This window comes from Giraffa tippelskirchi, chromosome 3, assembly GCF_054371585.1.
Source record: "Giraffa tippelskirchi isolate mGirTip1 chromosome 3, T2T-mGirTip1v1.2.pri, whole genome shotgun sequence".
Classification (NCBI taxonomy): domain Eukaryota; kingdom Metazoa; phylum Chordata; class Mammalia; order Artiodactyla; family Giraffidae; genus Giraffa; species Giraffa tippelskirchi.
In genome coordinates this window covers 34,196,515-34,213,105 of record NC_137277.1, presented here as the reverse complement: position 1 = coordinate 34,213,105, position 16,591 = coordinate 34,196,515, and the positions used below count along the sequence as shown (strand labels likewise).

General features: G+C 47.0%; 1 protein-coding gene across 4 annotated transcripts; it reads right to left on the bottom strand.

Annotated features, from left to right (window-relative positions):
- Nucleotides 1-2,142: 2,142 nt before the first annotated feature.
- Nucleotides 2,143-14,168, bottom strand: DHRS7C (dehydrogenase/reductase 7C). Of its 4 annotated transcripts, none has more exons than XM_081578337.1 (7): nt 14,022-14,168; nt 13,457-13,814; nt 10,613-10,725; nt 8,771-8,984; nt 6,610-6,702; nt 3,609-3,764; nt 2,143-2,402 (listed from the first exon to the last, which is right to left on the bottom strand). In XM_081578337.1, the coding sequence occupies exons 2-7, from the start codon at nt 13,806-13,808 to the stop codon at nt 2,194-2,196; spliced, it is 1,137 nt and encodes a 378-aa protein (XP_081434463.1). In that variant the 5' UTR covers nt 13,809-13,814; nt 14,022-14,168; the 3' UTR covers nt 2,143-2,193. The 4 variants fall into 4 exon arrangements, with proteins under 4 accessions (XP_081434463.1, XP_081434464.1, XP_081434465.1 ...); XM_081578338.1 differs by having other exon boundaries at nt 8,771-8,981; XM_081578339.1 differs by having other exon boundaries at nt 13,655-13,814.
- Between the last annotated feature and the right edge of the window lie 2,423 nt (nt 14,169-16,591).

Here is a 16,591-nt window from a genome sequence, read left to right as displayed (position 1 = left end):
ATGATGCTTTCCCCTCAACAACTTAAAAAACATTTTTTCCCGTATGTTTAAACCTAAGAGTTGTGGGTTTTCATTTGCTAGACTGGTGAGATATCCCATCCTGAGAAGGTAGCAGGGCCTGCGTGGACACAGGGACATCCGGAAGGCAATGGGGTGGGGGCATCCAGTCAGAGGGAGACCAAAGTCCCTGGACAGGAAATTCAACTTCAGGGAGCTTGGGGTGCAGGCCAGACAGTCCAGCTGAGGATGGGTCCACCTGTAGGTCTCTGAACCGCTTTGGCTGCAGGGACAGTGGAGCAGACCTACTGACATGGAGGTCTTTCTTCCTGAGCCCTTTCTTCTTGAGCTGTCATTCAACGTGGCTTCCTTTGAGGAACCCCAGGGGCCGAGGTCTTCCCTCACCTTGGAGCCCTCGAGTCTTTCTTCTCTCAGAATGTGGATCAGGGCCAGCGTGGACGCTTCCCAGATGCAGCCCCTCCCCACCCACCCACCCCACCCCCACCACCCAAGGAGGGGCCCCTTAGCCCCACTCCACCCTGAGAGGAGGCAGAGCCCTAAAGAGAGCAGGTCAGGACCCCAGGTCTGGGGCCGGGTGGCGGCCAAGCTTGACCTGGAGCCCACTCCTGGTGCAATACCAAGCCTGCCTGCAGGGCTGGCTCCAGCCCTTCTTGTCCCGAAGCTGCCTTCTCTGTCTCTGGTCACCAATCACATCAGTCATTTTCTTAATGGTGTTGTCCCTCCCCTGCCTCCCAGCCCCTACCGACCCTCCATCATTCTGGCCTAGGCACCTCCTAGCACCCTGACACCCAACAACAATAATAACACAGAAGGTCATCTTGCTGACTCTAGGCCTGCCATGACTTTAAGGGTCCTAAATTCTGGAGACACATCCTGGCCTGCAGCCTTATCCTGGGGCTGCCTGGGTTCCTCGGTGATCATATGGTCTGGACACCGTGATTTTTCTCTTTTGGCTGTGCTAGGTCTTCGTTTGCAGCTCTCGGGCTTAGTTGCCCTGCAGCATATGGGATCTTAGTTCCCCAACCACGGATCAAACCTGCGTCCCCTGCCTTGGAAGGTGGACCACCAGGGAAGTAAGTCCCTGACATTTTCCTTTATAAATTCAGGGATATGTACATCTGGATGTGTACCACGTCTGTTAATTTTGTAAACGGCTTGGGTTCAGGGAGGAAATTTGGGCCCTCTTTCAACTATAAATATTAGAAAAAGTTTGAAGCAGTAGTTACAAAAATTAGTGCAAAAAATATATCCTACACTTTCCAAGATCTGAAGAATCATTAACTGTTGTGTTTAAGAAAAACTAAACTAAGAGAAACACCCACCAATAATAATGATGGCAGTTTTAAATGAACTTTGCTTTGAGAATGTAAGAAAAGGCTGGAATGAGCTGGATGCCCCAGGGCAGAAGTTCTCAAGATTTGTTGCCATTTACAATCCACTGGAAAAAAAATTTGAACATCTGTGCCTCGGCTCCTCTTGGGACAAATGAAATCCAGGGAAAAGGGCTGATTCTGCTGCCAAGACCAAGGATTACAGCTCTTCTGTATTGCCAACCTGGGAGCTGCTAGCCCCACGCAGCTATTTAAATTTAAATTAACGCAAATTAAATAAAATAAAAAATTCCATTTCTCAGTTGCACAGGCCACATTTTAAGCACCTAACAGCCACATGTGGCTGGTAGTTGCCACACTGGACACGGCAGATGATACAATATTTCCATCATTCCAGAAAGTTCTATTTAGCAGTTCTATTTGCCCTAAGGAGCTGGCAAGTCCAGTTTCTATGGTTGGGGGCTGACTGGACAGGGTCACCCTTATGTAAAATGGAGGTGGTTTTCTGAGTGCCTGGGCAGGCTGATGGAGTGCGTGCGTGCGTGTGTGTGTGTTGAGCCCATTACGGGTCCTGTTTTTCTGCTGGATTGTCATCTTACAGAGTCGAAAAGCTTCTGGAAATCTGTCCCGGGTATGTTGCATGGGAGAAACCCAGAGGTCCAGACTGACTGAGGGCCACTCTTACTGTGACGGTGAATATCTCCCACCTGGAGTGCAGCTGGGGGAACTGTTCCCTCCCCACCCCCTCCCTCACCCCCACCCCCGTATTGAGAAGATGTAAGGACCCACCACCTACCAGCAAAACCTTTATTCCCCTCCAGGAGACCCGTTTGAAGCCCCGCAGTTAACCCTCCTCCGGGACGCTGAGTTTCTCCTTCACCCCATAGGCCACCACGGTGAAAAAGAGCTCGGGGAACAAGGTGCGGATGTACACGGCGGCCTTGGGGATAGGGTTGGCCAGGAAGACCTCTTGCTTCTTGCGTCTCACTGTGCGCATCACCTCCTCCGCCACATCCACAGGGTGCGTCCCGTAGGTCAGCTTCCTGAAAAAGACTGAAAAGTCCCCCCAGGAAGGGGCAGGGCTCATAGCCTCGGGAAGGGGTAGGTGGTCAGAACCCCGCCCCCTGAGGTGAGGAGGGATGTGCGGTGCTGGAGTCCCAGCCTCAGGGCCAACCCTGCATGTGCTGGACACTGGCCACGCGCCATGAGCGGGTACTTTACCCGCCGTGCCTCAGCTTCTGCATCTGTAAAGTGGGTGCAGTTTCCGGCTCTTTAACATCCCAGGGTAGTTATGAGTGGTGGAAGGGATGAGAAAGAGCTTAGAAGATAAGAAGGTGTCAGATGTACGAAGGGGCTGCTATTCGTGATTGTTGCCAGGCTGTGCTTGTCGAGTGCCTCCTGGAACCAGTTGCCCACGTCTTTGTTGTTCAGTCACTAAGTGGCATCCGACTCTTTTGCGACCTCATGGGTGGCTTGACAGGATTGTATAGCCATGGGATTTCCCAGGAGTGGGTTGCCATTTCCTTCTCCATGGGATCTTCCCCACCCAGAAATTGAACCCACGTCTCCTGCATTGGCAGGTGGATTCTTTACCACTGGGCCTTGTGAGGTAGCTGCTCTGTGTAGAGCATTCTAGAATAGAGATCACAGGTGCACTTACAGAGCACTCAGGATGTGCTAGTTGTTGTTCCAAACTCTGTGAGCTGGCACTTTCCTTTCTAGGACTCTACCAGGTCGGTATTCACCATCATCTCTCATTTTCCGAAGGGGAAACAGAGAGGTGAAGGGAGTTGCTGCTGTTCCAGTACTTAATATGAGACAGAGGGGAGTTTCAGAGTAGGCGCTCGGGGTCACACTCTGAACTTCTCCTCTGTGCTGCCACCTAGGGAAGTAGAGCAGAAGGTTCTCCAAAACCAAATCCTGGCTGTTCCACATCGGAAACTGAGGCCCAGAGACGGGCAGTCCCGGGACCAAGGTCACACAGCCTGTAAGTGATAGAGCCCAGCCTGGCCTTGGTCTGCTGGCTGCGGGTTAGGGAGGGTTCCCTTAACCTGCTGCCTTGGGGCTGAAGTTTTGGGGCCCCTCCCCGCTGCCAGCTGGGTGCAGGGGCCCCATCTCCCCAGTCTCACGCTTCAGGAACAAGGCCCCCCACCCCCGCCACCCTCCCACCCCCCAACACCCCCGCCACCCTGGGCGTACCCAGCTCCTCCACAAGCCCTCCCCAGCCCCGGTCCCTCCAGCTGCGCTCTGAAAGCTCACATTTCCAGATGGAGGCCTCCCAGTTTCCTTGGCCTGGATCAACGCGGTAGGAGCGGATGAAGGTGGGACTCACGGTGCTGACGACCACGTCGTATTCCTCCACTTCCGCCCGCAGGCAGTCGAAGAAGCCGAGCGCAGCGTGCTTGGAGGCGGCGTCTGGAAGAGAAACCAGCCCGCGGGTGGGCGTTGTTCCCGCTGTGTCTCCCAGGAGAGGGTTGGGAACATACATCCCTACAGGCTCTGCTGGGTGAGGCCGCAAAATCCCCAGCCTTGCCCTTCGCTTCGTAAATGTGGGCAGAGAGCCCTCGTGAAGCAGTGGACAGATGTGGAGATGGGACCCAGTCCAGTTTAGCTACTATTCCACTGTGTGACTTTGGGCAAATGGCCAGTTTTTACCTTCAGAGATTCAGTTTTCTTGTCTTTAAAATGTCCAGTTGCAGCACAATTTACAGTAGGCAAGATACGGAAGCAACCAAAATGGCCATCAACAGATAAATGGATAAAGAGAATGTGGTACATATATACACTGGAATATTGTGTGTGCATACTCAGTGACTCAGTCCTATCCAGCTCTTTGCGACCCTGTGGACTGTAGCCTGCCAGGTCCTTCTGTCCATGGGGTTTACCAGGCAAGAACACTTGAGCCGGTTGCCATTGCCTTGTCTAGGGCACCTTCCCAAGGATCGAACTCATGTCTCCTGCATTTGGCAGGCAGATTCTTGACCACTGAGCCACCTGGGATGCCCCACAATGGAATCTTACTCAGCCATGAAAAGAATAAAATCATGCCATTGGCAGCAACATGGATGGATCTAGAGATTATCATACTAAGTGAAAGAAGTCAGAGACAAATCAGTTCAGTTAAGTTCAGTCACTCAGTCGTGTCCGACTCTTTGTGACCCCATGGACTGCAGCACGCCAGGCCTCCCTGTCCACCACCAACTCCCGGATGCTACTCAAGCTCATGTCCATTGAGTCGGTGGTGCCATCCAACCATCTCATCCTCTGTCATCCCCTTCTCCTCCCCCCTTCAATCTTTCCCAGCATCAGGGTCTTTTCCAATGAGTTGGTTCTTCACATCAGGTGGCCAAAGTACTGCAGTTTCAGCTTCAGCATCAGTCCTTCCAATGAATATTCAGGACTGATCTCCTTTAGGATGGCCTGGTTAAATCTCCTTGCAGTCCAAGGGACTCTCAAGAGTCTTCTCCAACACCACAGTTCAAAAGCATCAATTCTTCAGCACTCAGCTTTCTTTATAGTCCAACTCTCATATCCATACATGACTACTGGAAAAACCATAGCCTTGACTAGACGGACCTTTGTTGGCAAAGTAATGTCTCTGCCTTTTAATATGCTGTTTAGATTGGTCATACTTTTCTTCCAAGGAGCAAGCGTCTTTTAATTTCATGGCTGCAGTCACCATCTGCAGTGATTTTGGAGCCCCCCAAAATAAAGTCTGACACTGTTTCCACTATTTCCCCATCTATTTGCCATGCAGTGACGGGACCAGATGCCATGATCTTAGTTTTCTGAATGTTGAGCTTTAAGCCAACTTTTTCACTCTCCTCTTTCATTTTCATCAAGAGGCTCTTTAGTTCTTCTTCACTTTCTGCCATAAGGGTGGTGTCATCTGCATGTCTGAAGTTAATGATATTTCTCCCAGCAATCTTGATTCCAGCTTGTGTTTCTTCCAGCCCAATGTTTCTCATGATGTACTCTGCATATAAGTTAAATAAGCAGGGTGATACTATACAGCCTTGACGTACTTCTTTTCCTATTTGGAACCAGTTTGTTGTTCCATGTCCAGTTCTAACTGTTGCTTCCTGACCTGCATACAGATTTCTCAAGAGGCTGGTCAGGTGGTCTGGTGTTCCCAAATATTATATGATCCCACTTATATGTGGAATCTAAAAAATATGATACAAATCACTTATTTACAAAACAGAAACAGACTCACTGACTTCAAAAACAAGTTTATGATTACCAAAGGGGAAAGGAGGGAGGGAAGGATAAATCAGGAGTTTGGGATTGACATATACACACTACTGTATATAAAAGAGATAATAAATAAGGACCTATTGTATAGCACAGGGAACTCTACTCAATATTCTGTAATAACCTATACATGAAAAGAATCTGAAAAAGAATGAATATATGTATATGTATAATTGAGTCATTTTGCTGTACACGTGAAACTAGCACGATGTTGTAAATCAGCCATGCGTGCTAAGTTGCTTTAGCCATGTCTGATTCTTTGCGTCCCTATGAATTGTAGCCCACCAGGCTCCTCTGTCCATGGGGATTCTCCAGGTCAGAATACTGGAGTGGGTTGCTATGCCCTCATCCAGGGGATCTTCCAAACCCTGGATCAAACCCGTGTCTGTTACATCTCCTACATTGGCAGGTGGGTTCTTTACCAGTAATGCCACCTGGGAAGCCCAGAATCAACCATACTCCAATATTAAATAAATTTTTTAAAAAGATTAATAGTAAACCACTTCAGGTAAAAATAAATCATAAAATAGAGGTAATTAATTAATCAATTAAGAGTAGTATCACTCTTGCCAAGTGAGAAAATGTATATAAAATGCCTGACACGGGTGTGAATTCCCATATTCTTTCTGGGAAGCCTGATTCCCCATGTAAGACTGATTTCTCAGGGTCCTGAGGCTGTCAGGGTTAAGAATGAAGGTGCTGGGGCTCAGATGCCTGGCTTGTAAAATGAAGATATGCTGAGGTGTACAAATAACAGGTATAACTGCTGTGAGCATAGAACAAGATGAGCTTCTGGGGTCAGAGGGAAGGATTTGTCTTTATCTCTCATAGTCACCTGCATGCTGTAGGTGCTCAAAAATAGGAGCTGAAGGGATGAAAGAAAAGCCAACGGATGCTTTCATCTCTGGACCCTCTCCCCCCAGTACCCATATGCTTCATCCTAGACACCACATCTCTTGTCTTATAAGACACATAACCTAAGATGAAACTTGTCTTAGCAACTTACAGGCTGTACGGAAGGGGATTCCAAGCTTCCCCTGGATGTTGTTCACTAACACGATTTGTCCAGTCCTCCGAGAGATCATATTGGGGAGCAGGGCTGGAAAGCACAGGATGAAGACCCACGGTTACAAACCCGAGATGGAGTCAGGCAGCAGTCGGCAGACCCCTTCCCCAGACCCCTCATCACACAGACTCCTCTGGCTCCCTGCTAACTAGATTACAGTGGGACACAGGTGGGATGGATCCCAGCCACCATTTATCCATTGTTGCCTAAGAGTGAGCTGGGCTCGACTGGTGAATTGCTGAGTTATTTTATTTATTATTATTTTTGTGGCATGCAGGATCTTAATTCTCAGGCCCCCTGCAGTTGAAGTGCGAATTGCTAACCATAGACCTAATCCTGGTGATTTTATTTTATTTTATAAAGCTTTTTTTTTTTTTTTAAATGGGAACCATTTTTAAAATCATTATTGAATTTGTTACGGTATTGCTTCTGTTTTATGTTTTGGTTTTTTGGCCACGAGGCATGTGAGATCTTAGCTCCCCTACCAGGAATCCAACCCACACCTCTTGCATTGGAAGGTGAAGTCTTAACCACTAGACCTTCAGAGAAGTCCCCAACCCTGGGTGATTTTAAATGACCAATCCATGTCCTTGAATGACACTGATTTCAGTAGTGAGAAAGGTAGCTCCCTTTCCAATTCTCCTATTCCTCCAGTAGGAAAGTTGGTTCCAGCGGGTCTTTAATACCTCTCTTGCATGTGCTAATCTTCAAAAAAAAAAAGGAGGAAAGACCTCAGCCCTGTGTCTTGGGAAAACTTAAGACTTTGTTTTGATTTCATATTTTCTTCTATTTATGGAGAGGAAAGGAGTTCTTAATTTATGGTAAAAAAAAGTTCCTCTTAAGTAGAATTAATTGACAAATGAGGAAATTTGGAAAAAGCTAGGGAGCAATGACAGCACAGGTGGAATAAAGAGATGGCAAAAAAATCAAGACTCAACTTAGCATGCCTCACTTTGTTGCCAGGGAACAGGAGCTCTCAGAGCTTGAGGGGAGGACACACCTTGGCTGGCCTTCTGGGTGTGTCCACAGTGACTGGGCTGGAGGAAACTGTGGTCTCTGGGGCACTCTCATCTCTGGAAGCTCTGGGAGTCATCTTTCTGCTCCCAATGCTGCTTTGCCTTCATCTGTCACAGTTCTCAGAATCCCATTTTCGTGGAGATTCTGGCTGTACAGAAGGCAGCACAAAGATCCTGCTCTCTCAGCCCTTGCCAATGCACCCTGCTCCCTATATGTATATTCTTATACATCCTTATATTCTTCCTTTTGTGATTCTGCTTTGATAAACTTTATTTAGGGTGGGTGGAGGGCTTTAACTCTTGGTTCTATTCTATGTCATCTCTAGCTACTCCACACCCCCCACCCTAGCTTCAGACCTGCATTTGAACTTGGTTGTTAGAATCTCCACAAAGGGACCATCATTTTACCCTAGTGGCTCAAACGGTAAAGAATCTGCCTGTAATGCAGGAGATGCAGGTTCGATCCCTGGGTAGGGAAGATCCCCTGGAGAAGGAAATGGCTACCCAGTCCAGTACTCTTGCCTGAAAAATCCCATGGACAGAGGAGCCTGGTGGGCTACAGCCCATGAGCTCATAAAGAGTCGGCCACGACTGAGCAACTAACACTTTTCTGTTTCTGAAAAGAGATTGACAGTATTCTGGGTCTTTTGTAGTTTGGGATAAACTCTTCATGACTGAGGACAGAATTTCAACACTGGACCAACTGTCATTATTAGGAGCAGATCAACCACAAGGTGGATATAGTAGAAGGTTTGCAGGGGATGAAGGCGATGGTCCAGAGACGTGGAATGGGATTGGAGGGAAGACATGGATGTGAGTAAGAAAAAAGGAGTAAAGGGCAGGGTTTGGGAAGGGGACTACACAGAGAGGCAGGTAGGAATATACCACTAAGAGACTTTCACAATCCCTTTTCTTTCATCAACGTTTATAGTCGAAAGCCGAAAGCTTTCACCAAATGAGCAGGGATTTTTCTGAAGAGGACTAGAGGCTCCATCTAGAAGTGGATGACTATCTGGAGACATAACAGAGCCCTCTTGAGCAGCCCAGTGACCCAGGATTCCACAGGAAGGTCAAACTCACGAGACCTTTGGTCAGTATGATGGGTCCAAAGTAATTGGCATCCATGATCTTTTTGTCGAGCTCCAGAGAAATCTTATGGGCAGGTCCTTTCACCTTCATGCTGGCGTTGTTGATGAGGATGTCCACACAGCCGTAGCAATCCAGGACCTCTTTGGCCACATCCTGGACACAGCTGATGTCCGAGAGATCCAAGAGGACCAGCTTTGGGGTGAATGTCTGCTGGACCAATGAGAGAGTCAAGGCACATGTGGGAATATCCCCACAGAGCTTGGGGCCCTTCCATCTAAGAGCCACACCTTTTGAAACTCAGAGTGCATGGAATGACTACAAACAGATGACGAAATGATGCAGAGATAACTGGGAGAAAGGAAACTCATGGAGAAAATGCATCCTTGGGGACCAGGGCAACAATAACATTCCCAAAATGCAAACATGCACTACGAAGTTTGATTTCAGGTCAAGGGCCAGAACTGAGAAATCCAAATGAAGGCTGTGCATAGATTCTCTGATGTCATTTTTTAATAATATTTCTGAGCTCTTCTTTGGAAATGGCTTTCAGACTGTCTTCCAAGCCACAAGAGAATCTGCCCAGTACTTTGTAGCCACATTTGTTTTTTGGCCAAAATCATATACTCGACATTATTTTTTTGGAACACCATCTGAATAGGTGCCAGGCATTGTGTTCAGCCCTAATCATGCTATCATCAAGATTTTTATGATTTAGAAGGTGTACAGATGGAAAAATTGATGATGCCACGTGGCAGATACAATCCTGGTATTTTACAAAAATGAGTCCTGAGATAATGCCCTTGAAAAAGCACGTTTCCTGGTTCAATATATCAGGGAAATATAGACTACTATACATTCTTCTTGGAGATAACACAATGCATATTTACATAAAAAAGATTCTGAAAAGTCCTGCAGTAAAGAAATCAGTCAGAGAAGATTGCTCTAACTCAGTATTTCCCACACAATTGACCTCAGAACCTCCTTTTTACTACCTCACGACCAATACCTGATAAAACGCCAAGAAACATGCTTTGGGGTTGTGGTGTTATCCTTTTGCTCCATCTCCTCAAATACCAGACTTAGTTCTGAATTACTTTTGGTTTTATCCAAAATCAAATTCAACATCAAGGGCAAAGATTATTAAAAAGAAAAAAAAAAAAATCTTGACACTTCCCTGGTGGTCCAGTGATTAAGACTCCAAGTTTCCAGTGTAGGCGGGATGGATTTGATCCTTGGTTGGGTAGTTCCACATGCCACGTGGAGTGGCAAAAAAAAAAAAAATCCTAAAGAGAACTCTGAAAGCAATTTCTTAAACAATGATCCAGAAATGCCTTGAAAACCCCAGCTTCACTGAAATGTGTTTACCTCCTATATAACTTCATGGACAGGGACGCCATTTCCCTGATTTCTTTCAAGGAAATAAAAAACTTGAGGCTGCTCATCGTGGCTTGAGGAATCTTAGTTTCCTGACCAGAAATTGAACATGGCGCCCAGCAGTGACAGCACTGAGTCCTAACCGCTGGACCACCAGGGAAGTCCCTCTTTGAAGGAGATATTATTTGAAGTATTATTTAAAAAGTCAGCCATGAGAATTTATAAACAGAGCCGTATCTTCTGGGTCCTCTGAGTCTGACTTAAATAGAATGGGGTGGGGCTCAGAGGCTAGAGAAGAAATTTTTGGCGTGGTGAGGGGTCAAAATGAATCAACCCCCGAGATGGCTGTGTCAAGATTACATTTCCCCAAAGCTATCACCAAATTTCACCCAGAGCGGCTCTGTGACAAGCATGAAAACTAAGGGTGCCCAGGGGTTGCCCATTTGGCTGCCCGCAGGCCTTACCTTGCTGGGATCAGCCACACTGATCAGGGCATCGTATAGACTCTGAAGCCTCTCCCAGTTCTTTCCACACAACACCAGCCTGGCCCCGCCGGTGTGGAACACCCGAGCACACTCTGTGGGGAAGAAGGAAGGAGGACAGGACGCACTGTGTGGATGAAAGTGCTGATGCGTGGTGGTTACAAATTCGAAGATTCAAAGAATTCAGAAGTCTTAGAGCTTTGAGTTCCTTTAGAGGACATTGCATTCAACCTCCTCTGGAATTTCTTCTTGTTTCCAGCCTCAGCATGGCTGCCTTCTGTGAAGGGCAGCTCACAGGGATGTGAAATAGCCCCTCTTCCATTGGGCAGTTCTGATTTTTGGGACACTCTGTCTTTCTTTTTGGCCATGCTGTGTGGCATATGCGATCTTAGTTTCCTCACCAGGGATTGAACCCGTGCCCCTTGCATTGGGAGAGTAGAGTCTTAACCACTGAACCACCAGGGAAATCCTGGTATAGTCTTTCTTAAACTGGACAGAAAGATGATTCTGTCCAATAAGACCCCCAGAAGCACAGTGTTAAATATATCTCAGTCTGAGGATATCGGAGACAGTTGCCTTTTTTTTTTTTTCAGATAAAATGTCACTAGTTTCCTCTACATTTTCATTGTGGGTTGATGCCCCAGCTAGAGTTCTTTTTATTAAAAAGAAAAAAAAAGTAAAGCTGTCTTCTATCTAGTTAATTTTATTCTAGATGAATTTCTTGCTTGCTCAATGTTCTCAACTGGGCAGTGATTGGTAGATACAAATATTTTTATGTGGCAATAACGTTGATACTTAAGAACAATAAAAGCTGGACTTCCCTGGTGGTGCAATGGATAAGAATCCACCTGCCATTGCAGGGGACACAGGTTTGATCCCTGGTCCAAGAATATCCCACAGTCGGTGGAGCAGCTAAAGCCCGTGCACCACGATTACTGAGCCCACGTGCTACAGCTACTGAAGCCCGCATGCCCCAGAGCCTGTGCTCTGCAACAAGAGAAGCCCTGTAATGAGAAGCCCATGCACCGAAAAGTAGCCCCCGTTTGCTGCAATTAGAGAAAGCCCGCGCGCAGCAAGGAAGACCCAGCACAGCCAACAAACGAAACAATAAAAGCTAACAGACTTTGACAGTTTACTTGCTTGAGTGGCTATTGAAAGAGGTTTACACATATTAGTTTATTTTATTCTCACAGTCATCCCACGCAGTGGTTTGTTATGTTCGGTTCCCTAGAAACAGAACCTACAGGGGTTTAGCCACTGGACCACCAGGGAAGTCCCTCGGTTCTTTTTCTTGAAAGATCCTTTTAAATATATGTGGTTTTTATAATAAGAGAATTCAGTAAAGGAAACCATTTGGAGGGAGAATGGCTAGTCTCCCCAAGTTTGGGCTGTAATTCTCAGTGGCAGCGGCAGCTGCGCTGGGTGTGGACAGCCCTGGAGGTCGTGTTTCACAGACCAGAGGCCATTAGTCTGAAAGAGACTTTTTGATTTCAGCGATATTAAAATGCACAAAGATGGCCCAGGGCCATCGTAAGAGACCGCTGATTAAGAGACAGTTAGCTCAATTTCTGGCAACCCACTCCAATATTCTTGCCGGGAGAATCCCATGACAGAAGAGCCTGGCGGGCTACAGTCCATGGGGTCACAAGAGTCGGACACCATTTAGCGACTAAACCACCACCACAAGCTCAATTTCAGGAATGGTTAAAGGAAGAAAATGGTGTGTCTTAGAGGTGATGAAATACAGGCAAGGTTTGTGTTCTCTGAAGCAGTTTAAGTGCGGTGGTTAAGTATTTTGAAGATCATTCTTGCTGCAGACACAGTGGGTACAAGGTGACTTTATTCCTGACTTGGCCGAATTATGTGGGTTTGGGGCAAAGGTTAGAAGTCCTGACATCTCTGTCTGTCTGGTTTCCCTAGGAGACAGCTTGGCTCTGGCCCCCTTACTGCTCTCCAGTGCTACCCACTGGGTTCGGTCAGGTTCTGTGGGACTGGGTGTGTGCTGTGGGCTATGTGTAACTTACCTCATTCACTCATTCACTATATTTTTTGCCTGGGACCTGAGAAATGGAGCACTTTGAACCCAGAATTGCTGCGGTCAGCAGCATGTTAAAGCCACCATAAGAGTTTACTTAAGGTCACACCCCCACTCCCAGCTTCTCAAGTTACTTCTAAATGCCTTCAAAACCGGGAAGTGATGTGGTTGAATCAGGCCAATTGTAAGACAACAGGGATTATGGGGTGTGTGGCACGCTGGCGTTTGCATGCTCTGCGTGATTTGTTCATTATTATTGCCACCGCTAACATTTGAGAGGTGCCCACGACAGCGCCAGGCACTGTCCTAAGGGCTTTCCATTTCTTAATTCATTTAGTCATCACAACTGCATTACGAGGCACAGAGTATTAGCATTCTTGCTTTCAGATGAGAAATCCAAGGCAGAGCAATGCATCACCAGTTAGTAATTGGTGGAGCCAAGAATTGAACCCAGCTCACAGGTCTGGCCTCATCACCAGTTCACTGCCCCAGCTGAGGGCTTTGAACTTCAAAATTTCTAGAAACTCCCTGTAGGCAAAGCAAATCACTTCTGCAGACTGGTTTTGGCCTGTAGGCTGTGCATTTGCAACCCTTGGTATTCCAATCCCCTCATCTCTCAGGCAAGCAAGCTTTAGCCTCCAAGAAAGAAGACACTGGCTGATTAATGACAGATGCTGGGAGAGAACTCAGCCTTCACCCACGCCCTCCTGCCCAGAGGGCACACCCACACCCCACCCTATGGCCTGTCATCCTTCAGGGCAGAAGTGGGCATAAGAGGCTGTGAAGCTCACTTGTGTGTGCGCAGTCATGTCCGACTCTGTGACCCCATTGACTGTAGCCCTCCAGGTTCCTCTGTCCATGAGATTTCCCAGGCAAGAATACTGGAGTGGGTTGCCATTCCCTTCTCCAAGGGATTGAATCCGAGTCTCCTGCGTTGGCAGGCAGATTCTTTACCACTGAGCTGTCGGGGAAGCCCGAAGCTCGCTTACCCTTGCCCAGTCCCGAGATGGCGTCGGTGATGACCACCACCTTGTTCTGCACGACTGACTTGGACCACAGCCGGGACACCTCCTGGTAGATGAAGAGGAGACCGCTGATTCCTAAGAGCAGCAGGGGCAGCATGAGCACAGCAGTGACCCCCATCTTGTTCTGGGGAAAATGGGGAAAAGGAACTTGCTTGACAAAGGGACTCGGAACCCGGGGCAGAGAAGGCCCGAGGCTGCAGGGCACACTCAAGCCCTGAGCCCGGAGCCTCCTCTCCAGGACCCAGGCTCTGTGCAAACCCCCTGAGTGCTGCTTCCAGAGTTCCTGGCCGAGTGCTAATCCCCAAATGGTCATGAAGAGGGAATTACTCACAGTGTCTTCAGGAGCGGATGGAATCCGGGGACCTGCCCTCTCAGAGGTTAATTATGAATTTAATTAAAATGTGTCTGCATTTTTGGAAGGAAAGCCATGCGTTAAGGCCACTTGCTTGGGCCCTAATGCCTATTTATAGCTGTCAGTGCAGCTAAAGGGCTTTCAGGGTAAATATAGTGTCTCTGCTGATATTTAGTAACACATGCTGGCGGGGTCTGGTTTCCGAGTCCCTGCCAAGCCTTTTAAAGCTCTCCTGGGTGCCTCTCTAGTAGAAGTTCCTCTGCAGTTCAGGGATGGGCCTTAAAGGATCAGGACCTGGGATTTTAGCACAAACATCCCCACCTTCACTTCCTGTAACTCTCCTATCAAGTAGCTTCCAGGTAGCTCAGACTCTGGTGGCAGCAAGAGAATTTTCTGGTTGGAGGTGGAAAAGCACAGAAAATCTGTTAAACAGAATGGATGAACCACTTGAAGGTGTGACATGAACCGTGGGAAAGGACAGTTTGGGGCTGTTCCTGTTTCAAGTGCTTTCAGCTCTTGGAGGCCTAGCCTCCTCATCTGTAAAGTGGGCACAATAGTCTCATCTTGCCGGACTGTGGGGAGAATAAGATAGTGCAGCTTTGTAACAGACTCTGAGAAGATCGCTCTGTTCTCTTTAGTGATTCAGCCTGCATGCTCTAGGGCCTGTGAGCTACAACAAATGAGCCTCTGTGCTGCAACTACTGAGCCCAAGTGCTGCAGTTACTGATGCCTGTGTGCCTAGAGCCCACGCTCTATAACAGGAGAAACCACCACAGTGGGAAGCCCATGCACTGCAGCTAGAGAAAGCCCGCAAACAGCAATGAAAACCCAGAACAGCCAAAAATAATGAAAGAAAGAAAGACTATAGAAGGTGACTGTGTGTAACACCCAGAAAGGGTCTGGTCCATTGCTCTGCCTGCTGGTTTCAGTTTCTCCCTTCCCTCTGGCAATTTTTTCCTAGTCTGCATTGGTTTTCCTGGTTGCCTTTCCTTAATGCATATCAGGGTTCATTCCTCAGGACCCTAGACAGGCTTGAGAGGCGAGAGATGCCAGGGCTAAGTCAGGCAATCTATGTGCATATACTTGTATAAACATACATGTGTATGTACACACACACATACATATATATATGTGTGTGTGTTGGGGAGTTCTAGTTGCCGATGATTGTTTTCAATGCTGGGAGGTACAGAGGACAGTTCGTGCTATAGAGAAATAATTGACAGTTCATAAGAGGGTGATAGACCTGCAAACAGATTATTGCAATATATGGAGGAATTAAAATCCACCTGAATTTGTTTTACAGCAAAGATAGATAGATGGAGATGAGACGCCTTGATCTGAGGGACCGTGTTCATTGTCTGAAAATTCCTAAGCTGTACACTTAGGGTTTGAGTAATTTTTTGTAGGTATGTTGTACTTGAATCAAACCAACACTTAAAAAATATAAAAAGGGGACTTCCCTGGGGTTCCTGTGGTTAAGACCCTGTGTTTCCAATGCAGGGGGCATGGGTTCAGTCCCTAGACAGGGAACTAGGTCCCACATGCCACGTGGTGTGGCCAAAAATAAAAAAATAGAAGGAAGCAGAGGGCCTTGGAAACTCAGAGAATGCAGCAAAGTCAGTTTTGACCTGAGCCTTGGGGACCGGTCACCTCCTGTCCTGCCTGGTGTCTCGTTCATCGCTGACTCCTTTCCCCAGATGCCATGTGTGCTGTTTGCTGATGTCAGCTTCTCTCACATGACTCCAGAACATTCATTTCTTCCTTGGAAGCTTCAGGCATAAGATTTTTTTCTTTTTTTTAAAGAACCGAGTGTCTCTTTGGGGACTTTTCTTTTGGATTTCCTTTTCTCTAGGATCAGACTCTATCTCAATGTTGTGACATTGACACAGGATTTACCTACCCCGACGCACAGGGGTGACAAATCCTATAAAAGAATGTGAACACTGTGGAGGGCAGGGGCCACTGAATATGAACTCATCTGCTGCAGAGGACCCCAGCACGCCTTCCTTGTGTCGGACTCATTCCAGTAAAAAACCATTCAATACCACTTCAAATATGCTTGGTTCAACATAGCACAAAATTCCATAGGCCCACCAGTCATTAGGCAGATCCACAATTATGAAGAAGTTAGCTGAACTGCCCCTTATTCTCTGACAGTATAAATGGTACAGTTCAGCATAAATAGATTGAGTGATTTTATTTGAAACTTTCAGACTTTTTTTCAGAAATGATACACTCACTACACACATAAATACATTTTAAGCTAGAATGCATTTAGGGTTATTAGGATATGGCAGTTCTTTTTCCCCTCTAAAACCCAAGTTATGTGTTTAACAACCCGTGGCCTCAATAGCATGTTAGTTTGAAATGCAAAATAGATGTATATAATATTGTAAATGAACAAGTTAGGAAACATGCAGCATACCACTGTTTCAAACAAGACTTTCAGGTTTCACCATGCTTATTTTTAGAAGCAGAAGTGCCTGGCAATTTAATTTAAGCACAACAATTCAAACATTTGTTCCACTTAGCTGTGACAAGATGTCATT

Bases quoted from the DNA above. Each gene is read 5' to 3' on its own strand.
- DHRS7C (XM_081578337.1), bottom strand. From the start codon at position 13,808: ATGGGGGTCACTGCTGTGCTCATGCTGCCCCTGCTGCTCTTAGGAATC. The intron at 3,765-6,609 runs GTAAGTTGCTAA...TTTCTCTTCCAG, and splicing joins AATCCCCTTCCGTACAGCCT to ACGCCGCCTCCAAGCACGCT. The intron at 2,403-3,608 runs GTGAGCTTTCAG...GGGACTTTTCAG, and splicing joins GGAGGCCTCCATCTGGAAAT to TCTTTTTCAGGAAGCTGACC.